General features: G+C 40.0%; 3 protein-coding genes across 4 annotated transcripts; all 3 read right to left on the bottom strand.

Moving 5' to 3' along the window:
• Nucleotides 1-730: 730 nt before the first annotated feature.
• LOC117815877 (CMRF35-like molecule 8) lies at nt 731-8,187 on the bottom strand. Of its 2 annotated transcripts, XM_034687868.1 has the most exons (9): nt 8,073-8,187; nt 7,940-7,993; nt 7,133-7,429; nt 6,679-7,011; nt 3,686-3,742; nt 3,413-3,586; nt 2,384-2,476; nt 2,152-2,210; nt 731-1,913 (listed from the first exon to the last, which is right to left on the bottom strand). In XM_034687868.1, exons 1-9 carry the CDS (start codon nt 8,110-8,112, stop codon nt 1,623-1,625), a joined length of 1,398 nt encoding a protein of 465 aa, XP_034543759.1. In that variant the 5' UTR covers nt 8,113-8,187; the 3' UTR covers nt 731-1,622. The 2 variants fall into 2 exon arrangements, with proteins under 2 accessions (XP_034543759.1, XP_034543761.1); XM_034687870.1 differs by lacking the exon at nt 3,686-3,742 and having other exon boundaries at nt 7,133-7,456; nt 8,073-8,183.
• A 5,641-nt stretch (nt 8,188-13,828) lies between these two features.
• Nucleotides 13,829-17,616, bottom strand: LOC117815371 (transmembrane domain-containing protein TMIGD3-like). The gene is made up of 6 exons (XM_034687042.1): nt 17,477-17,616; nt 16,574-16,768; nt 15,902-16,207; nt 15,650-15,688; nt 15,451-15,558; nt 13,829-14,300 (listed from the first exon to the last, which is right to left on the bottom strand). The coding sequence occupies exons 2-6, from the start codon at nt 16,629-16,631 to the stop codon at nt 14,002-14,004; spliced, it is 810 nt and encodes a 269-aa protein (XP_034542933.1). The 5' UTR covers nt 16,632-16,768; nt 17,477-17,616; the 3' UTR covers nt 13,829-14,001.
• Nucleotides 17,617-18,926: 1,310 nt separating this feature from the next.
• Nucleotides 18,927-22,872, bottom strand: LOC117815370 (CMRF35-like molecule 5). The gene is made up of 5 exons (XM_034687041.1): nt 22,764-22,872; nt 22,333-22,653; nt 21,732-21,797; nt 20,006-20,133; nt 18,927-19,884 (listed from the first exon to the last, which is right to left on the bottom strand). The coding sequence occupies exons 1-5, from the start codon at nt 22,819-22,821 to the stop codon at nt 19,579-19,581; spliced, it is 879 nt and encodes a 292-aa protein (XP_034542932.1). The 5' UTR covers nt 22,822-22,872; the 3' UTR covers nt 18,927-19,578.
• Nucleotides 22,873-23,219: the final 347 nt, after the last annotated feature.

Here is a 23,219-nt window from a genome sequence, read left to right as displayed (position 1 = left end):
TGTGGTGGAGCAAACTGATCCTATAGAGCAGGGGTGTCCAAAGTACGGCCCGGGGGCCAATTGCGGCCCAAGGTCCATTTATTTATGGCCCCAAGCTTCCATCTTAAATTGTGTTATTTATAGCAAAGAAATTAATCACAGTTTCTTTCTACAAACAAAACTAAAGTAAATCCAGAAACGTCTCAAAAAGCTTCATATGGACTACTTGTCTAAAGCCAAAGCTCTAGGAATTCTGCAAGATGGCAATAAAGAAGAAACACAAGAACTCTTAAAATTGACAGGTTTTCAAATTAATGTTTTTATCATGATGTGAAAATGTTCTTGATGAACACTAAAACTTCAGAAGACAAAAAAGAGGACACAAGACAAGATCAAATTATGAAATTGTGCAGAAAAGGCAAAATTTGGTGCATCAAAAATGTTCAGAACTCAGGAAAAGAATTATTTAGTTCTTAAAATGTTGCCTGCTTGTCAGAAAGGTCTTAAAAACAACATGAAAAAGAAGTGTGATGAAATCTAGATCGTGATCCTGCCATAGGAAAATAATGATACAATATTTTTCCCACATTGCCCGACCCTAATGAAAAAGATTTTCCTCCAGAAGAAGATAACGTTTGCTCATGTTTACATGGCTTGTGGAGAACTGAGGACTTCCTAGTTACTGATTTATTGAGACAAAATTTAAAATGATTGTTATTAAATAAATATTTCATATATAACTTTTGGGATTCCTAAGTCTCAGTAGGAGCCACGGGCCCTGAGGTATTCTGAAAACATCATATGCGGCCCTCTTTGAAAAAAGTTTGGACACCCCTGCTATAGAGAGTAAGCGGTATCAAAGTGTTGCTTAGTTTGAAAATATTTGTATCATTTAGTGACATTGTGTGGTATGAAAAGAAACAGATTCATCAATGCACTACAAAATATTTTATCCCCAATTTAACATCAATTCAGATGCAGCATATCAATGCAGCCCCAATCCAGTGGGGGTGCTGTGGGTGCAGCCGTACTGTGATAACCTAACAGCTGTTGCTCAAATCAAATCAAATCCTACTCTAATTAATCAAACTGAATTGTGAATTTATTGCCAATACCAGGCCCTAGTGGTATAACCTCTTGGGATTATGAGAAAGTGAAGCCCTCACAAGAAGTCTGCACTGCTTAACAAGGTAAAAGTAGCTGGGTATCTATGACTCACAGATTTTTAATGGATATTGATCAGTTACAGAAAGCATATACTGTTCTATTGATCAGATTATTTCAAAATGCTCTTTCTTACCTAGTCTTGTGCATCACTCAGGTTTGAGAGTTTGAGTATGGGTGACTGGTTTTTAATGATAGCCATGCTGTATAGAGTCAAGTACCGGTGACCAATCTGGTGTATAAAGCAAGTGAGTCTTAAGATTCATTGACCTAACACGATACTAAAAGTTCTTAATGGTCATATCAAGAGCTTATTCTCATTCATTTGTGCACAAAGTTCATATTAGCAACATGCCACTATTGCTACAAACTCTATAAACTCTCTACGTATTGATGGACACTATCGTTTGTATAGCGATTGATATGATAGAGATTGTGTGACAGCACAGTTGACATCAACAGGTTTAATGCCTTCTATCTCATGGTTCCACAGGTAATGAGACTGAGGAGTAGACAGTCTGCTCTGCGGCTGGAGGCTGAGTGGGAGTCATAACAGTCGAGTATTCACAGGCCGAGAGGACTTTTTTATTTGCGTCAGGAAGTGCATCCATTTCTGTGGAGACACTCCGAAAGTCCTTGCTGACACTGACGCTGGCGTAGTGGAGCTGGTCTGTGGGGAGGTTGATAGTGGCATAAACAGACGGCACTGTGTCTCCTGCGCTGGCCTGCTGGTTCTGTATCTCCTCATAGTGAGGATCCTCATGATTTGCCTGCAGACAGAGAAGTAGAGATGTGTCATAGATGCAGTTATTAGCCTTGTATGCAAACTCATGAACACAGGCACACACATATAAACACACACACACACACACACACACACACACACACACACACACACACACACACACACACACACACACACACACACACACACCTACACACACACACACACACACACACACACACACACACACACACACACACACACACACACACACACACACACACCTCTATGTTTTGTCCAGTATGTCTCCTCTGGTCTGATGCTCCGCAGACAGCACAACAAACTGAAAAAAAAAACATTTCATTAAGTGGAAACAAGTCACATGTGAATTATACTTCGGTTCCTCGTGTGTCTGCGTCTGCAGCTTTGTGTGATTGTCTCTTGCTGCTGAATGGGACCGACCTGGTTAACTAGAGGTTAAATAAAATGAATAAAACATATATGTATATCCCTCACCTTGTGAGAAGAGGAGTTTCTTTCTGGCCAGTACAAGTACAACCACAAGTATCAGTAACAACACCAGACACCCAGCAACACCGCCAATCAAACCTACGTGAAGACACAAGAGGAAACACAGCTGAAGAACACATGCACTCTAGAGATTTTGATGGATCCAGGTTGTGTCAGTGTGTGTAGTTCTGTATAACATTTGTTTACAAAGGGAGGTATGAAGAACAGATGCATGTGAGCTGGATTTTTAAAAAGGTAAACCTCCTTTGTCTGGAGACTCTTTGGTATGGTGATCTTCTGAGGATTGATCTTCTGAGGATTGATCTCCTGAGGATTGATCTCCAGAGGATTGATCGATATTTTGTTTAAATGTATCTCATGCTGTTCTTCTGGAGGTATTTTTTGTGTAGCTGTTGCTGCTGCCTATCTTGGCCAGGACTCTCTTGGAAAATATATTTTTAATCTCAATGAGCATTTCCTGGTTAAATAAAGGATATAAGTAAATACAAAATAATAGCAATAGTATGTTATTTCTCAGTTGCAGGACGTTGTTTTGAACCATAGACAGTAGCTGGGGATGAAGCTTTTATTGAAGCTTCACACTAAATGTAATGGGTTGAAAATGCTACATGTTTAGTTGTTTACTTTAACACACACACCCTATTCTGACTTCTGTTGACATCTTTCACTTGGTATTGCATTTATATACCAGTAGATGGTGCTATGGCGCCACTGTGAACCGGTTAGAGGGCCTGTAGAGCTTTACAGGCTCAGCACATGCACAGTCCAGACAATAAACCAAATGTCACATGAGACAGACGCTAACTCTCGTCCTCTTATCATTTCACGGGTAGATTTTATTGTGGCTCCGCTAATGTAATCATATAAATTTGCAGAAGGAAGCCATGTGGGAAAACCAAGAGTTTGGCGCCAGGCTCCAGGTTGTGTCAGTGTGTGTAGTTCTGTATAACATTTGTTTACAAAGGGAGGTATGAAGAACAGATGCATATGAGCTGGATTTTTAAAAAGGTAAACCTTTGTCTGGAGACTTTTTGTTGTGGCGATCTTCTGAGGATTGATCTCCTGAGGATTGATCTCCTGAGGATTGATCACCTGAGGATTGATCACCTGAGGGTTGATCTTCTGAGGATCTATCATCTTCGTTGCGGTTTTGCCTTCCTGATAGGTCTCTTTTGGTTTCTTTTTCACCTGAGCAGGGGTGAAAAGTTTGAAGAGGAGACGGGTTAAATGATTGCATTCACAGAATACACACACGTACATATTTAATGCAGAAAGTTGCCTCACTACCTCTGTGTTTCTGACTTGTTTCTTTTTTCAGGTTCACTGTCATTCTACTGCTTCCACCTGTCAGTGTCACGTGTGATGAAAGACAAGGTGCAGACGATGAAGCTTTAATAAACAATAGCTATACAGCACAACAAAGCCAGAAACAGCACTACAATGAAACTGAACTAAACCGAGGTAACCCATGACAGACAGAGTCTTGCAGAATAGTTTAGTTAAAGGAGGTGTCTACTCTATTCCAAGGAAATACTTATAGTGGCAGCAAATTATAAAACCATTATATCAAAAAAGTAGTCTCAGTAATGTTCCTACATTACATTAATTGACAGCTTTGTAAAACTCAATTCTAATTGGTCATCACATAGCAGCAGATCATAGCTAGCACATTTCTCCAGTGCTAGCTTCTCTACACTGGCTCCCAATAAAATGTAGAATAGAATTTAAAATCCTTCTTTTAACCTACAAAGCCCTTAAAAATCAGGCACCCTCGTATCTTAAAGAGCTCATAGTGCCCTATTACCCCTCTAGAACTCTACGCTCCCAACATGCAGGCTTGCTAGTTGTACCTAAAATCTCTAAAAGTAGTATGGGAGGTAGAACCTTCAGTCATCAGGTCCCTCTCCTTTGGAATCATCTACCAGTCAGGGTCCGGGAGGCAGACACCCTCTCTACTTTTAAGAGTAGGCTTAAAACTTTCCTTTTGACAAAGCTTATAGTTAGAGCTGGATCAGGCTTGGACCAGCTTTTGTCATGCTGCTATAGGCCTAGACTGCCGGGGGAACTGGCACACTGACACACTGGGATCCTAGCTCACCCCCTTCCCCCCAACCCCTTCATCACTTACTTTAACTCTCCCTGTCCCATTAAAGTTACTAACCATAGACCTTTCTGGAGTCCCTGAGCTCCATTGTCTCGTAGATTCCTCTGAGCTGCCGTAGACCTCCTCCTGCTGTGGACGATCTGGACTCCAGCTGATACGGACGTGCTGGACTCCAGCAGCAACAGCTTCTACGACTCGTCTCATCACTATCACTTCTCTCTCTTACTCCCCTCTATCTGTCTTTCCAGACCCAACTCGGTCGAGGCAGATGGTTGTCTAACATGAGTCTGGTTCTGCCTGAGGTTTCTGCCTGTTAAAAGGAAGTTTTTCCTCACCACTGTAACTAGCTAAATACTGCGATGTGCAATGCTCATGATGGATTAAGGTGGGGTCAGACTGAGTCTTACCCTGTCTTGAAGTTGGGTCTCTGTTCATAATTTGACATAGAGTGGTCTAGACCTCCTATGTTTGTAAAAGCGTCTTGAGATAACGTTTGTTGTGATTTGGCGCTATACAAATAAAGATTGATTGATTGATCGATAGATAGCTAAACTTCTAGTTTTAGTCTGAAATGCTTGAAAAAAAGGATTTTTCTATTGACCTGTCCAAGGCCTTTGATACAGTTGACCACAAGCTACTGAAACACAGACTGAGTCTAACAGGATTGTCTGATCATTCAGTCGGCTGGTTTGAGAACTATCTCCATGACAGGTCACAATGTGTGCAGATTGGTTGAACTACCTCTGGCACTCTTTCACTTTCTAAAGTGAAAAAAATCAAAAAAATCAAAGCCTGCCATAAAAATGCGACCGTGAGGGGATGCAGATTGAACTTGTTTCCCACTATAGACATCTTGGCATTTTAATTGACGATTCTTTAACTTTTACACCTCACGTTCAGCAGCTCACTAAAAGGTTGAAATTAAAGCTGGGTTTTTATTTTAGAATTAGATCCTGCCTTTCTTTTGCAGCCAAGAAAAAACTTGTTGCTGCTACTTTTCTAAGTTGCTGTCAGGAACTCATAATCTTCGATCTCAGGATCTTTTAATACGATCTGTTCCGAGGGTCAGGACTGAACTTGGAAAAAAGGCCTTCAGGTTTGCAGCTCCCTCAACCTGGATGCCTTATTAAAGGATCGGAAACTGTGGTGTGATAACTTCGAAAGCTTTGAAGCGGTCCTTAAATGACTCGGAGGCTGAAGCATCTGTCTGTAGATATTTTGTTTAAATGTATCTCATACTGTTCTTCTGGAGGTATTTGTTGTGTAGCTGTTGCTGCTGCCTATCTTGGCCAGGACTCTCTTGGAAAATATGTTTTTAATCTCAATGAGCATTTCCTGGTTAAATAAAGGATATAAGTACATAAAAAATAATAGCAATAGTATGTTATTTCTCAGTTGCAGGATGTTGTTTTGAACCATAGACAGTAGCTGGGGATGAAGCTTTTATTGAAGCTTCACACTAAATGTAATGGGTTGAAAATGCTACATGTTTAGTTGTTTACTTTAACACACACCCTATTCTGACTTCTGTTGACATCTTTCACTTGGTATTGCATTTATATACCAGTAGATGGTGCTATGGCTCCACTGTGAACCGGTTAGAGAGCCCATAGAGCTTTACAGGCTCAGCACATGCACAGTCCAGACAATAAACCAAATGTCACATGAGACAGACGCTAACTCTCGTCCTCTTATCATTTCACGGGTAAATTTTATTGTGGCTCCGCTAATGTAATCATATAAATTTGAAGAAGGGATCTATGTCTACAGTGGGAAAACTAAGAGTTTGGTGCCCCCTGTGGACAAAGTGATAGCTCTTATTTCTTCACTGGTTGAGTCCTCTACATGTGTGAGCGTGTTTTCTGATGAGTTTTTAAAAATGTCTGTTTCCTCAGTGTGCAGTTGACTGTTAGACCCTCACACCCTGTTTCACACGTTAGAAATAGAGAGTTCTCGTTGCTGATGGTCTTGTTCTCTTTTTTTAAGCCATAAAGAGGCAGCAGTGTTAATATCTGCCTGTTTCATCACCAGCCTTACACAGCACCTTTGACTTTGATATTACATTTGAAAAGAAAATACCACAAAAGATCAAAGTTACTGTATCTGTCTGATACATGTTGGGGTTACGTTAAATGGGGGGTGAATATGCTTGTGATAGCATGCTCCATGTACTCACCGTACTCGCCCACACTCAGGAGGGTTTTGTTGAATTCAGCCTGCTGCCATGTTCCGTCAGAACCGCACCAGTACGTCCCAGAGTCGGTTGTGGCGAGGTCACTGATGACAACGAAGAAGTATTTCGTTCTTTTGTTGTCTCTTATTTTAAACCTGCCTCTTTCCACATCTCTCTCCTGTTCTGTTGTTTGTATCAGCGTCTCACAGTTGAAAGGACTCGACCCCTTGCACAGGTATTTTGTGTTTTTTTCATGGTTGTCTGGATAGTAGCAGCAGATATTGATTTTTCCTCCAAGTTTCCCTGTTAGTTCATTTGGTTTGATGTCACTCCAGTCTGAAAGAAGAGCACTCGATCAGTTCAACTCTTTTCAGAGCGACCAAATAATAATCATGTGCAGTGTCTTGCCTGAAATGTAAGCTTGTGTTTGCAGGTGTAAAAACAGGTGAACACTCACCTAAAACCTGCAGATGGACCTCTATGAAACAGTCAGCTGCACTGTTCTCTGATCTCTCCACCACACAGCGGTATCTTCCAGCATCTTCCAGGGTCACTTTGGGAATGATCACAGTGTAGACTCCGGGCTGTTCGTCGACTGTCAGAGAATATCTGTCTTTCTTTGTGAGTGCAGCTGTGTGAGTTGATATCAGATCTGAGCAGTTAGACTTCCCGTCCATCTTGCAGAAGCGTTTTATGTTGCCTTTTTCATCTTCTGGGTACTTGCAGTGGATGGTAACAGTGCCTCCACGATGTGCTGTCAGATTCAGTGGCGTATAGTCACCTGTTAAAGAGCTGATATATAACTATACAGCATACTGTGAAATAAAGGCATTCCTTCTCCCTCCATGATGCAAACATGTATGTAGGAGCAAACATGTAGGAAGTAAACAAAGCATCCTCATTTTTCCAATTCAAGTGAAGCTCATGCTTTCAAAGTCCTCTAAAAGCAGCAATACCAAAACTATTTTTTATCTGATGCTCTGTTTTTGGATTTTCCAAATCTCCATCTCAGTACAGCTGGATGTTTATTCTTCATTTTGCATCATGCTCCTTTCACACATCACTTATTTCTGTATGTAAATTCTGTTCCATTGAACTGGGTGTGATGTGATGTGAAGCAGAAAGCATCGACCACACAGCAGAAAGCAGAAAGAAGAAACTTTCCATTGCTGGTTTCCCTTCCCTGTTTTGTTTTCATGAAACCAGCGTGCCTGTCTCTCTAAAGATGATTCTGCATGATGTTTCATGAGCCTGATGTACTTACATGTGTTGACAGATCCTTGTTTGTTCCCTGACACACACAGTAAACTCAAACTACCTGTCAAAAGAAAACATTACATTACCAACACATCATCTCCTCCGCATGAAACATGAAGAGAAAACCAGAATATGAATACCTGTCATGAAGCAGAGGATGACTTTCACTGGTGTCCTCATCCTCAGTCCAGCTTCGACTGCAGTCTAAAACTTCAAACTGTTGCGTTCACTTTTTCTTCTGTATCTCTCTATTTATGTGACACTCCTTTTAAACCCTCTGTCACACCTACTGCTCCGCTGTGACAATGAGCACGTCGACTTCTCCTTTACATCACAAAAGTGTTAGTATTAGCATTCAGAAAAGAGGATGCAGTGTTTTTCTCTCTTCAGAAAGTTAGAAACTAAGAAAGAAGCAGAAAGAAAAACAAGATAGAGGAAACAGACAGGTCGTGTTGAGTCATTCTTCACCTGCTGCGTCTCGTGATCTCTGCATGTGTGTAGATATCACTGCCTTCTCTATTTATGGAGGTATAGCAGCAAATGCATGATTCAAAACAAATCCTTAAAGTCAGGGTGATCCTCGTTCTGAGTATCTGGTTTAAAGAAAACATAACTGTGATGTTACTTAAAATAATAAGTGAGCAGATATTGTGAGTTTTGCGTCTTTGTGCATCATTTTTTTTAACAAATACCGGTAATTAAAATGTCTTTTATTAACATTTTAGTGTAGTGTGCATTGATCGTTGTCGGTCTTTGCTAAATAAAACACACTTTTGTTAGACTTTGCCTGTCCTAGTTACCTTTTTGAACTTGTTGACACAGTAAATGTGAAGTTTTGGAGATGAGTTGAGAGGCAGCAGAGTAAGACATGACACAAATCACTCAGACAGACGCTTTTCAGCTTTATTTGTTAACTTTTTCGGAAAACTTGCACGGTAAAATAGCTTTATGAGTAATCAGCAGTTTCGGTAAGAATTTACAGATGACTGTGAAGACAACTTTCACTGGATTCCTCCTGAGAGTCATTCTTCTTCTTCTGCGCCCATGTGCAGGTTCATTAAAGCATATCCCACGAGAGATGATCCGAAACTTAAAACTGATGATTGGAAGTTTTTTCTGGGAAATCCCAAAACTGACTTAAGAGCTGGTTACCAAACATCCAAAAATAGAAAATCATGTTGAAGAGGGAGGGAGTCACACTGGTGATATAGGCAGAAGTATAAAGTTAAAAAACTTACACTACCAGTCAAAAGTTTGGAAACACCTTCTCATTCAAGGGTTTGTATTCATTTTAATGATTGTAAACACTGTAGATTAATACCAAAGACATCAACACTATGAAAGAACATATTTGGAATTATTTAATGAACCAAAAAGTGTTAAACAAAGCAGAATCTGTTTTATATTTTAGATTCTGTAAAGTAGCCCCCCTTTTCTCTCAGTCTGCTTTATGAAGTGGTCTCCTGGAATGGTTTCTCTCAGTCTGCTTCATGAAGTGGTCTCCTGGAATGGTTTCTCTCAGTCTGCTTCAGGAAGTGGTCTCTCTCTTGCCTTCTTAATGTGTTTGAGACCATCAGTTGTGTTGTTCAGAGGTAGGGTTAGTACACAATGGATAGCCCTATTTGACTACTGTTGTAATCCAGATTATGGCAAAACCAGATTATTTCATAGATTTGATGTCTTCAGTATTAATCTTCAATGTTGGAAATAATTAAAATAAATAAAAACATTGAATGAGAAGGTGTATCCAAACTTTGGACTTGTATTGTGTACACACTGAAAGACTTTTCAATCATCAATCAATCAAGCTTTATTTATAAAGCACCTTTCATACAAATCAAATGTAATTCAAAGTGCTTTACAGTGACTGAAAACAAGAAAGACACATAAATAAAATAATAGAAAGACATATTAAAAATTTAAATTAACATTAAGAATATAAATAGTTAAAATGATTAAATTAAAAAAGGGTAAGGGTAAGAATTAAAGATAAAAATAAAGGCTAAAAATATCAATGAAATTGAATAGATAAATAAAAACAAATAGTTAAAATTAATAAAAAAAATAAAACAACATTAAAATATAGAAGTAAAAAGTAAAGTAATACAATTGTTAAACCGTACATAAAAGCCAGACTGAATAAATATGTTTTAGATTATGTTTAAAAGTCTTGATATCTGCATGAAAAAAGTCTAAATGTGTTTGGCTACGAGGATGAACTGTGAGGCTTTAGCTTTCTTCAGTAGCATTTAGAGAATCATCGAGCAGCCACTTTTTGGAAAATGGTAAACAAAAATGTGTCCCTGTTGTTACACGTGTCTATCCCTTCGTCTCCTTCCATCTTGTTTTTAAATGACTTGCATTAACTGCAGCTTTACAGCAGAAGTGTTTTAGATAAGAAGATGGAAACACGAACTACTGCTCACTCGTAAACAATGGCTGCTTACGTTTATTGATGATGTGTATCTTGAATTTTCCACTGCTCGCATCCATGGAGCCAAAGAGGACATAACTCAGCCATGGTCTGTAATATTGAATGATCTTAAGAATTTGCTGAATTGAGCAACCCCCCTCACACACTCTCTCTCACATACACACACACATACACACACCACTACATCACTTCACCACATTACCATATCATACGCAACAACCTTCCTTCTTCTTCTTCTGGACCTGGTTCTCATTAGTTTCTTATTAGTTTGCTGTTTCAATTTTTCCACATTCTCTATGACCCTTGTTGATCTTTGTCTGAATTTAACTGCATAAATGATAAAAATGTGATCACAAAAAAAGTTATATTTAGTTCCATGTACAACTTCATCATGTATGATATCTTTGGGTCTAAAGAGGAAAACCACAAACAGACTCCTCCTCTCCCTGCAGTGGTGACATTCGTGTGAGAGAAATATACACTGAAGCATTTCATCCTCAGAACGCATGCACAGAACATTCAAATGCTTATTCTTACTTCATTCAACGTAAATAGAAACATCTGCTGGTATTCAAATATCAAACTACAGGAAATTTCCCTCTGTGTAATGGAGGATGGCGTAACAGGTGATCATGTGTGCTGCTCTCTTCAGTGGAACTTGTTCCTGATATTTTAATACAGGCACAGAATGATACGTGTTGATTAACATATTTTTTATTTAACAATAATCAACTTTTAAATTCAAGCATCCACTAAATCATTCTTTGTCTTTTAACAGGGGTGGTGTTAGGATCAGACTTTCAGGTGTGCTCAGAGTATGACAGAGAGTTCTGCAAGTGTTTGAGCCTACTGCTAAACCACTCATTCACTGAATGTTTATTTTCCTACATATGATATATCCATTAACAATAATAATACTTAATAACCTGGGATATTATTGTCACATAAGATTATTATTTTTATAAGTAACTGGAGGTTGGAGAGAATCAACACTGGATACATGAACACATTTTATCAGTTATTTTAATACAGTAACTATGCATATTATATATTATATCAATAAGGGAAGGTTATTATCTGTATCTACTGCAGAAGTTTGTATATCCTGTGATACTTGATGTTTTTACATTTGAATGTCTTACTGCGTGTTGTGGAATTTTCATAATCTTTTATATATGTATGTAAGAATGTTTATCTACTGTATTCTTTCAGTCTAAGTGTCAAGTTTAGAGTAACTTCATTCCTATGTCATCTGTGACGGGCGAGATAGTGTCAGTGTAGTAATCAAGGTCTCCCCCCCGCTCCTGTCTTTATCTATGTGTTGTGGCCGACTTACTGTTCAGAACCAGAGCACAGGTCTTCTTCCCACTTGTTGTGTTCCTATTGTCCAAACTTGGTTATCTAACTTTAGTGTTGTCTTTGGGGGAATAAATACCTTGCCTGGGCATTTGTCTGACAGAACTGACTTGGCATTGCACTGCACTCTCCTGCCTGTGTACTGTTATGTTATTTCTCCTTGTTCTACATAAACTATTTCAACGTAAGCCGTCAGAGTCTCCCGAGTCTTCTGTGTCCAGTGTCCAGTTTGTTGCTAAATTCCATCACACTGCCCTGCTGAATATTTGCTCTCGTGTCTGTGTCCAATTGTGACTTTTGGATGAAACCAACTGTATAGAAAGGATTATTGATTTACTACTATTTAGTCCTATTGATATTAAGAATATAAGAAAAACATGTTTAAATAAACATCTGCTGAATTTAAAAATCTGGTTGAGCTTATGCTTCTGTTATGATCTTTTAAGGGGTGTTGGGAGGAAATTTAGGGGTGCTTCAGTACCCCTAAAAAAGGGTCTAACAACGCCCATGTAACCAACACTTCAGTAGCATGTAATAAAAACTGAGCTCACTTTGCCTGTCATGAAGACTGACCACCAGAGGGCAGCATTTCCAAGATTTCTTCCATTGAAAATCCTTCGAACGAGAGAGAGCATGTTGTTCCAAACAAGAGTGATGGTTTGAACTTTGGGTGAAATGAGAGTGTGTGAGTTGAGCAGTGAAGGTTGTAGCTGTCAGAGACACAGCAGCTGTTCAAGGAGTGAAATAACGTGTGGGAACTAAAGCCGGAGATGAAATGAGAAACGCTGTTAGAGACTGAGGGCTGGATATCTGTTTCACACTGATATGTGCAGCCATCATTCAAGTTGAGGAACAAGGTCACATGTCTTTGTTCCCTCTTTGAACTCTTTACCTCTGGTTTCAGTTTCGCTGAGTTAAAATTGTAAACTTGGTTCTCTCAGTGAAGAGACCATCTCTCCACCCAGTAACAAATTCCAACAGGGCAGTGGATATTTCTTTAAGATACACCTCTACATGACCCATGCATTATGCCCAGGTGCTTATGGATTAACTAGTCGACATAGAGAGATATGCTGCAATCAAACCCCTCTATTGTTTTGACTTGTTTCGCTCCCAGAGGCTCCACCTTTGTCAGATGATATGTGCAGGACAATATGACCATCACTCCCTCTGTAGGCTGGAGGGTCGGTCTTTAGCTTTCATTTAAAGCTTAAATACAAGCGGCAGCCTATAAAATATGAAGTCCACACAGAAGTCCTAAAAACTCCAGCGTCCACTTGAGGCTGGCTGCAGAAACACCAGAAACCACATACACACCCATTCAAAGAGACAATCTTTACAGCAGAAATAAACATGTTTACAGCCTGGTTCAAAAACAGTTTAGGTCTGAGTAGATCATTTCTCTCGGCACACACTGTACTGGATTTATTATGAGATAGATATTAAACTTACGAGTTTTGCACATTTAAGGGCGTGGCTGACTTGACTGACGGGGGGGGGGGGGGGGGGGGGATGTAGCTGTTAGCGAGGAGGCTGAAGGCCCACCTCTTTACCTTACACTAGCTCAACAGCAGTTTGGTTGAGTTCAGCATTTCCAATATGGCACCCACAAGATCGGCTTCAAAACAGCGCTTCAGAAACAGATGGGTGACGACACCGATACTATGTCCATAATTTGAATAGTCTATGCTTAAATATCGCCTTAAGGAGATGATTTTAATATGTTGCAACCTGCAGACACTGAGAGAAAATGTTCAGCCGTCAGCCCTCAGCTCTCTGACTCAGTTTAATGGAGGTCGTCTTTTGCAAAAACACTTACATGTTCATCTCCCTGCACTGAACCAGGAAGTATTAAGATTAATCATGAACTGTCAGTGAGTAAAGTCAGAGCAGTACATGTGAAGTCTGTCCACTGAAGCCTCTTCTTTCGCTCACATCAGCTTTTCAGTTTCAATCTCAATCCAAGCTGTGTGTATGTGTGTGTGTGTGTGTGTGTGTGTGTGTGTGTGTGTGTGTGTGTGTGTGTGTGTGTGTGTGTGTGGTCTTTAGAACAAATTCCACTTCTCTCTAACAGTCAGCATGAAAATCCAAATTCCCCTTTTTTATCTTTTTATTGGGGTAAAGTCAACATTTATAATATTTTGAACGATTTTTTAAGGAGAGAGTTTAAAATATAAATAAATGAAGAAATATGAAAAATATTAATTACAACATCTGAATTCTGAAACAGTTAACCTTCACATACACGTAAATTTACTGCTGGCAACAGTAAAGATAAATCACTGACTGACGTTGGAATAGACTGATGCATCCTCAGGTTTGGGTTCGATGGCGGAGTACGTAACCTCGGCGGTGCGTTGCGTCACCGTGCTGCAGTCTGTGTGTTTGTTGAAGCTCACACTGGAGTAAAACAGACCGTCTGATCCGACCTGAGGCTCAGCGGACAGGGTGATGTTGGTGTAAATGGTACTTGGGGGGTCTTTGCTGGAGTCAGCTGTCTTCTGAGTCGCGTTGGTGGTTGAAGGGGAAGTAGTGGTGTCTCCAGACACTGTTGCGTAGATTGTCTCCTGGACCTTTGCTGTATGGAGAGTCAGAAAAGGTTGGTTGGGTTTTAGGTTCAGACAGGAAACACATCAAGGTAGAAAAAAACGCCTGGAGAAATTTCAAGTTTGCTTGCTTTGAACAGTTCTCAAACCTCTGATAATCACAGACAGCAGGGTTAATTTAAACCTATTGTCACCCAAGCAATAAGAGGGGGGTCTGGGGGTCCTCCTGCAGGAGCATCTAACACTTAACTCACTGCAATCTGATGAATATTTGTGCTACAATCTGTGGTGCAAATGTAATTATGTAAAAGGAAAACATGAAACTGATGGGATTATTATTAACGCTTGAATTTAAAAAGAAAATCTAGTGAATTCAACCCTTGCACAAAAACCAAACACATACAATCAGGTCAAATGACCAATACGGCCTTTATCATGTTTGATCCATCACAAAGGCATCCAGAGGGCACTTTCTTAAAGTTTCATCCACTGCAAAGGCACCTACGAGGGTATTTCATGATGTTTTATCTGCTACTAAGGCATGCATGCAGCATTTTTCAGTCATGAAGGCAGCAGAAAGCGATTGTCCTCCCTCTGAGTACATCACTACTCCTTGGATGACTGCTCAGGACAGGAGGCCCAAATGCTTCGATGATGATGCACTGCTGTGCACAAGGTTGAAATATCCTTGACACATCATTGTCTTATTATAACGACTTCCTCATTGATCAGCTCCCAGATAGAGGATGGAAAAACTCTGGATTAAAACATCAGGCTATGTTTTAAAGATTGTTGTGACTGCCTCTACTCCGGACTTGGAAGTCATTGGCTAACTTTGTATAGCCTCTGCTTAAACACCCTATATCATTACTTAGTGTCAAGTCACATACACAAACACAACACTTCCGACTTCTGTTGCCAGACATTTCAAAATAAAGAAAATGTCACGATGTAAACCTCGAACACAGCATTTCATCATACAAACAGCATTTGAGCTTCCTTCTCTGAGCCTGATGTCAAATAAATATGGCTGCCATGTGAGCGCGGTGGATAAAGGTTGAATTTTGTTGCAGTGTTAAGTCTTAGTGTTGCCAGGTTATTGTTATAAGTTCTTCAGCTGAATGTAGGTGGTTTTGTTTCCACCGTTTCTTAACATGTCCTTAAACTAAGGAAAGCTGTTACCAGAGGATGCCCCGGCGTCTCTGTTTCGACGTCTGAAGAATATTAGAAGAGCAATCGCCAGAGCAAGCACGACCACCCCGAGACCTGCTCCGATATACACCAGAGTCTCTGACAGAGAAGAAAACACATAAATAAAGAATCATTAATGATGATCACTCAGTACTTCGGCTCTTAACACCACAAACAGACAGCTGCTTACTTGAAGATGTATTAGATTTCAGGCCATTTTCTTCAATCCCTGAAATTTAAACAAAAGACAGAACAGTTCATTTTGTTGTGTCACATTTTTTGTCTGTACATAATTTCTTTCCTGGAGTGAGAATGCTGTGAACTCTTGTGAAATGTTGGTCACATTTTAGAGAAAAGAGAAATGGAGCAAAGGTCTCGATCTTTTCTGTGATGAACAGAAACAACGTCAACGTTACTCATGTACAGAGCTAAATCAACTCACCCCGTTTAACTGTGAGGTCTACTTGAATGTACGTGTCCGCACCGACTCTATCTACTCCACACCAGTAGATCCCAGAGTCCCCCTCTGTCAGACTAGATATGGTCACAAAGAAGGTGTTCCCTTCATCGCTGATGCTGTATCTTCCATTTGAATCCTTCTTCTTCTTCCTGCTACTTATTAGGACGTCTTTATCATAGCAGGCTCCCCTGCAGAAATATTTGACGTTTGTTGAAGCGTAGGAATGAGAGCATTTTATCTTTATCTCACCTCCTGAATCTCCTGTTAGAGCTGCAGTCTCCCATAAACCTGAACGCAACACACAGAATTCAGCAAATATCCCATCAGCACAAGAATAGAGCCAATATACAGAATATATATATAATGAACTTTAATGCTGGTGAAAAGGGAAACCCAAATCTGTAACTGCACGATCTTCAAACTTTACTTCAAACTCAAAGCTGATTTCAAGTTCTAAAAAAAGTCAACAAATTCAAGAATTTGAAAAAGATACACAAAAACAAGTCATTAGGACTTTTTTGGAGTTGTTAAGGTTTACAGCACAATCTGAAGGGTGAATTGAAAAAGGAAGCCATCTGTGGAAACCACAAACCACCAACTTTCAGAATGTAAAAACTAAAATAATTCAAAACAGATCTAAAAAATAAAACTTACCTCCCAAAAGAAAGATCACAACGAGAGAAATCGTCCTCATACTTATGTCAGCCATCATAAGTCCTTTTCTCTTCCCACTGTTTTCCAACCACCCACCTTCGATTCTCCCGATCTGTGACAGCTCTTCTTCTGCTGTTAGTTCCTCTTTGTTGTTGCACTTCCTGAGTTCACCCTGCTTCCTCTGTCTACATCTCCCTGCAACACAATAACACCAGTAAGTCATGAACAAAAGGACGACCTCAGATGTTACCACTGACTTTAATGTAACGCGCAAAACGGTCCATTTTTCTCTGAAACTAGATAACAAAGCAATAATACTTGACACAAAAAACATGCTATCAGTGTTTGAACTGGCCAACAAATAATCCTAAAACTAAAGACATAAACAAGAAGACACACAAAGGATTTAAAGAGGATTTTATTGATTAGAAAATGGTTTATCTGCCAAAATAAAAAGTCCACGGTCTGGAACACTTCCGTGGCAACGGGCTCTTTTCAGTCTCTTTGAATTAATACTAAACTGAACATTTATAAAAAAGGTCAAGTTAAAACATCAGCCTGTTTAATTATTATAATTCACATTAAACTGAACATTTATAAAAAGGTCAAGTTAAAACAGCCTGTTTATTTATTATAATTCACATTAAACTGAACATTTATAAAAAAGGTCAAGTTAAAACATCAGCCAGTTTATTTATTATAATTCACATTAAACTGAACATTTATAAAGAGGTCAAGTTAAAAGATCAGCATGTTTATTTATTATAATTCAAATTAAACTGAATATTTCCACCTAATTTCTACATTCTAAAATGTCACATTGGGGGAAAAACTTAAGGAGGACCCAAGTGTAGATTTTAAAATAAAGAGGTTTTATAAACATAAGGTACCAACAAAACTTACTAAAAACATAAATCCAAATAAAACACAGGGATCACAAGAAAAGAAACACAGAGAGAAGACGAACAATGTTCCAACAAAGGTCAGGGAAACAGAGGAACTACATACACAGAGTCATCAACACAGGTGTGAACACAGGTGAGACTAATGAGGAACTAAATACAGAGTCATCAACACAGGCGTGAACACAGGACACAGGTGACACTAATGAGGGGAATCAAAGAGGAGGGAAACACACGAGGGCAGGAGGTAAAACTAAACTGGAGACACTCAAGCATTCAGAACTACAAAATAAAACAGGAAACACAAGACTAGACTAAGAAACACAACAGGAGACATGGATCACTAAACACTCAAGAGAGACAAAGGATAACTATTACAGAATAAACATGGAGAGGAACCAAGGCATGAAACACAAGGAACAAACTAAACTAACCAAATCATGGCAGTGACGTTGCACGAGGTGAATGGGACTCTGCAGCTGTTTTTGAAATGGCCTGCAACATACTACCTACTAATGTAGCAGGCAGTAGGTACTGCCTACTACATACTGTGTTTGAATTTAGTCTGTAGTCTGACTGTCCTGTTCGATCTGTGTTGCACTACGCTGGGCCAGACGTCAATGAATTTCCGGTTTTGGAATATGGAAGTAAACAATGGACAAGCTGATTGATAAACTGCTTCTTTAGCATCACTTATGATTTAAAAAGATAGGAAGTGGTTTATATGGAATTTAATGGTTTTCACAGCCCCTAAAAACCATAGACTGTATACAGTATGGACATAGTATCCGTGACTTCACCCATCTGTTCCTGAGCACTAATTTGAATCCAATCGCTGGGGGCAGCCATATTGGAAATGCGGAACTCAGCAAGGCAGAGTGTGACGTATAGGGGAGGAGTTTGAGCCTCTGAGCCAACAGCTATGCGTTCCCGACTGGGAGTCACGTCAGTCATGTCCTTATTAGGGGAAAAACGCATAAACCTTAATATAGTCTGAACCGTCACGTTAGAAAAAAATTCACCCCCCGTACAGTGTGTGCTGATAGAGAAATTAACTACTGTAGCCAAGCCGTTTTTTGAACCAGGCTGTAAACATGTTTATTAATGCTGCAAAGATCGTCTTTTTCCCATTCATGTCTAGGTTTCAGGTGTTTCTGCAGCCAGCCTCAAGCGGATTTTTGATGAATTGCATTTTAGTACACTTCAGCATGTGCTTCATAGTTTGAGACCAGAGGTTGCCGCTTGCTAAAAACGGAGTCCCCCCCCGTCAAAAAAAGAAGGGAAAAGAAAAAGTGTTAGACTGGTCCAATGCATACTGAGAAATTTTCCTGAATCAGTAGACATCTGGGGAGTTTTGGCATACTGCAGATTTTGCTCTTGTTCACATACTACATACTAAATTTTGGCCAAATCAGTGCGCACTGCTAGTATAGTAGGCGGTTTCGAAAACAGCCTGCAGGAACATTCATGTTGACATTGCTGTCCTCACTCAGCTCTCCTTCCTCTGAGAGCTTTGCAGTTTGAGACAGCTTTAAACATAAATAAGGTAATGTCACGACTTTTAAATCTGTTGCTTTTATCTAAATAAATACATAATTTTATTGAGAGAAGACAGGGGGTAGAGTAGGAAACTGGAATAGAGAGAGCAGCAAAGAGCTGCGGGTCGGAGTCAAATCCAGGCCCCCTTCTCTGAGGACGATAGCCACTGTACAACAGGTACACAATTCAACTTCTGAACTGAACTGGCGCCCTGGTTTAAGTTATTCTACAGCAAACAGCAGCTTGGAGATGCTCTCACCAGCTCTGCGTATGTAAGTCTAATGGAGTTGTGACAGAAATGTAATCATCATCTAATCATTGTTTTTTAAAGAAGTCATGTAACAAGCTCGATAATGTACAGGTACCACAGAGATGTATTCCTCCAAAACAACCCACACTACAAAGAAAGCTGGTGACATCTGGGATAATCTACATCAAATCAACATTAATACTAAAGGTGCAGTCACCATATTCTCATGTTTCTGAAAATATGTGGGTCAAGGAAGAGGAGGTTAAAACATCCTGTCACCATCATCACAAAGGTGCAACTTCTCTGTGACAGTATTAATAAATCTCCTCTTTGACTCCCCCTGGCCCATCCCCGTTGCCATTAAGACAGTGGTAGACGTGCTCCTCTAACTGTGTGAGGTCCAGATGTTGGTATCGGCAGATGCGCCCTGAGATGTCCACGTCCTCATAATCACAAAGGCCGGGAGTAACTGCAGAATGCTTTGACGTGAAGTGGGAGCAGAGGTCAGGAGGAGGCGGCGGTAAAGGTGGAAGACCAGGGCAGTCGGGATCTGAACAGCTGCAGGAGAGTTGAGGTTCAGTCGGGTTACCGGGCATCATTGTCTCGTAGTCAGATGTTGTCTGTGGGACAAACAGAAACCTTTAAACTCTGAGCGGACTCTTGCAACAGAGATCACAAAACTGTATTGTTCTCTAACACAAACTGAGCCCATGCTGCTAGTTCGAGAATAACCAAACAAACCTCTCTGTTGTGCTGTGGTCTGGTTCTTCGCTGTTTAACAGCCAGCAGAAGACAAAGTGTGAACATACACACACAAAGGATTGCTGCCACACACATCACAGCAGTCAGGTACAGTGGGAGGTGGATCTCTGCAGGAGAGGGAAACAACAATGTAACCTTGCCGAGGCTTCAGCCACACACAAGAAGAACAGCCCTCAATTTTAAAGCCCCTCTCCTTAGGAATCATCTACAATTTCCAGCCCATGAAAGCCTGTTATTCTATTAACTTTTAAAGATGCATTTTAATCTGGAAAACGGTAATCAAAACCTTCAACTTCCGTTAAAGAGTGCCACTGGCTGGTTCCCATTGTCGGCATTGATGCAATAATAAAGGGGCACTGAGTTGCACAAACAATATGTGTGCCTAAAAAAGAAGGATCCAAACCCTGCTCTTACAAGGTGTACTAGATGTATTACAGACAACTTGAGTAAGATAATGTAACGTCAGTGGATCTTTATGGATGCAGTATGTTTGGAATAAATCTTACTTGACTTGGCTCGTGAGGACCCTTTATGTTGCAGCAGGAGGGGGGCAGACCATCAGACCCACTATGTGTATCGATATTGTATGATTTATTGTTGTTGCTGGTATGGCAACATTATGCTTAATATCGTAGAGCCTTTCCTGATTTTATCTGAATTTTTTATTTTTTTATTTTAACTGTCTTAAGAAATGTATTTTGAAAGAATTGCATTCCTTTATTGTGATTTTAGGGGAGTTTTATGTCTTTTAAAATATGTTTTATGTCTTTATCCTGACTTGTGTGATTTCCTGCTGTTGATGGAATTGTAGGGCATGTTTCACATTAAGAAACTAACAGATGGTTCAATTGACAAGTTAAAAGTGACATGCACTTTGTGTCAAATGTACTGAAAACACCACCAGTGTATTTCAAGTTTTAGCTACCATCAATCGAGCTGAGCATACAGGTGCAGCTCTAACTGAGGTCAGAGAGCAGCCACATCACAAAACTCGACAGAGCACTATTTATGAATAGCCACAGACCTGCGGATGAAACTAAATTGAAGAAGTTAAATACAGCGCTTGCCAAATTAGAGGCAGCTGTCTGAAGGCGAGTCAACAGTGTAGAAGACTGTGGTCTCAGAGACGTCCTCATGTGAGCATGTACTGCATTAGATTGTTAATATGGACCTAAAAACTGCATAAAATACTAAATATTGTGATTTTAAATGTGATTATAAATGTGAATTATCACGATTCAAACATTTTATGGTTTAACAGCATTGGTGTGTTATTATGGATGGTCCCTTTACAAATATAAATAAACTAACAAAATTAATTTTATCTGTCAAACTTCATGTATTTTCTATATTTATATCTTTGTTTGCATGGTCACTCATGGGGTTTGTTCTGTTGGTGTTGTTGGTGTTGTTGCTGTGTGTTTGTTAGAGTCTCCCTAACTTTCTGTCCCTCCTCCCATCATCCCTCTCTGAGTCCTGTCCAGCTTCTGCAGACAGCTGTTCACCAGTGAGTCCGGTTCTGCTCATGGTTTCTGCCTCTTCAAAGAAATGTTTCCCCTCCCCTGGTGTTGAATGCTTGGATTTATGCTTAGTCTAGCATAACAAGGAGTCTGAACTTGCTCTTTTTTTTTAAGTTTTCTGAGCTATAGCACTTCATAAATAAGAGGAATTGATTAGCTACCTGAGACAAAGACATAGCACTTACTGTCCACTGTGAACTCCTTTGCGAGGTGAATCCCTGGTGATAGAGTCCCAGTCATCACCACAGTCGCTGTAAAGTGAATATACAAAATAACATAAATACAGCTTACAAACGTTCTGCTTTGTTTTGTTGTGAATGGCAAAAAACACATGTACAAATGTGCAGCTGTAACAATGACATGCAATGACACTTTTATTGAAACTGAAAATACATAGAGAGGAACATGGGAGCATGGGAAAAAAAAACACATTACTCGGTTCTCTTTTAGAGTAAAAGCAGGCAGACAATTTTAGAGCTCAGCCCTAGCAGACAGAAACTTTAAATAGCATGTCCTGGAAGCAGACTATTAGACTGGAATATAATTGTGCCTCTTACAGGGATTTGCAGTAAAATGACGTACTAAAGTGAGCTAAGCACTTTCAAAATCTCAGCTCAAATCCAACTTTTCAGAACTCCTTTTTACTTTGATAACGATCCAAGCATTGGCTTACTGAGTCGTTTCTGTAACGTGTTTTTATGATTTGTAAAGAGTCAATGAGTGCTTTGAAACTCAAAGACATACATCTATATATCTATATATCTATATATTATGATTATACTGTACCTCGGGAAACGTTCAGTTGTATGACGCTATTGTGATCAGGGTTGATGTCCACCCCGCACCAGTACAACCCGCTGTCCTCTAATCTTAGTCTGTCCATCCTGACACTGAAAAAGCCTCCTGTGGTGTTGTCAAACAGCGAGAATCTTCCTTTTTCCACCCACTGGTCGTGTTTGTCTGTCCGTATCAGGGAATCGGCACAGTTTGTGTCGTAAACAATGCAGAAGTACTTGGCATTGTCCCGGTGGATGTCTTGATAATCACATCTGAAGGAAAAGCTCTGACCTTCCACGCCGCCAACTGTTGTTTTGACGCTGATCAAAGCTGTCAGTCAGAACAAGCCGTGTTAATACCAAGACCATGCAATCAAGTATTCATCTTCACCAAGGTCAATAACATCAGTTGTAAAAGTCAAACATGCTGCATGCCCTCACCTTTGATTTGGAGTAAAGTGAGGACGACAGTTATTGTTGCTCTCCAGTTCGCTCCCATTACTCCCAGTTTACCGTCGGTCCACACACTCAGATTCTGCCCCAGCACACATTGAGGCACACACCTGTACTAAAGAATGTGTAGGTGAGTTCACTCTGGTGCTTTCGGGTCTCTTCCTCTTTCAAACACGAACCAAAACACTCACATCCTCCACCCTGAGAGTGAAATGATGGCTGCTCAGGGGACTCAAACGTGACATCTCTTCATGGCTTTTCCTGACCAACACATTCAGACGTCACTGTGTCTGTAGTGAAGTTTAAAATGCACGTTTCATTTGTTGCACTTTTACAAACAGTCCTACTAAAGCTTTCTGAAACAAAGCACTTGAGTACAAACACAAAACTGAGACTGCTCTCTGGAGCTGGTTTTAGACTGATTCTCTTTGTGTGGACCATTAA

Source organism: Notolabrus celidotus, chromosome 7 (genome assembly GCF_009762535.1).
Source record: "Notolabrus celidotus isolate fNotCel1 chromosome 7, fNotCel1.pri, whole genome shotgun sequence".
Taxonomy (NCBI): Eukaryota; Metazoa; Chordata; class Actinopteri; order Labriformes; family Labridae; genus Notolabrus; species Notolabrus celidotus.
The sequence above is the reverse complement of the archived record's forward strand: the minus strand, read 5'-3'. Positions and strand labels throughout refer to the sequence as shown.

Excerpts from the sequence above, each read along its gene's own strand:
- LOC117815370 (XM_034687041.1), bottom strand. The coding sequence starts at position 22,821 with ATGGGAGCGAACTGGAGAGCAACAATAACTGTCGTCCTCACTTTACTC. Across the intron at positions 22,654-22,763 it reads CACTTTACTCCAAATCAAAG|CTTTGATCAGCGTCAAAACA; the intron begins GTGAGGGCATGC and ends TCTGACTGACAG. Across the intron at positions 20,134-21,731 it reads AAAGGAGTTCACAGTGGACA|AGATCCACCTCCCACTGTAC; the intron begins GTAAGTGCTATG and ends CCTCTCCTGCAG.
- LOC117815877 (XM_034687868.1), bottom strand. The coding sequence starts at position 8,112 with ATGAGGACACCAGTGAAAGTCATCCTCTGCTTCATGACAG. Across the intron at positions 2,477-3,412 it reads CAAAAAGTCTCCAGACAAAG|GTTTGATTGGCGGTGTTGCT; the intron begins GTTTACCTTTTT and ends GTCTTCACGTAG. Across the intron at positions 2,211-2,383 it reads GAAACTCCTCTTCTCACAAG|TTTGTTGTGCTGTCTGCGGA; the intron begins GTGAGGGATATA and ends TTTTTTTTTCAG.
- LOC117815371 (XM_034687042.1), bottom strand. The coding sequence starts at position 16,631 with ATGATGGCTGACATAAGTATGAGGACGATTTCTCTCGTTGTGATCTTT. Across the intron at positions 16,208-16,573 it reads TGTGATCTTTCTTTTGGGAG|GTTTATGGGAGACTGCAGCT; the intron begins GTAAGTTTTATT and ends TGTTGCGTTCAG. Across the intron at positions 15,689-15,901 it reads AGACCTCACAGTTAAACGGG|GGATTGAAGAAAATGGCCTG; the intron begins GTGAGTTGATTT and ends TTTAAATTTCAG.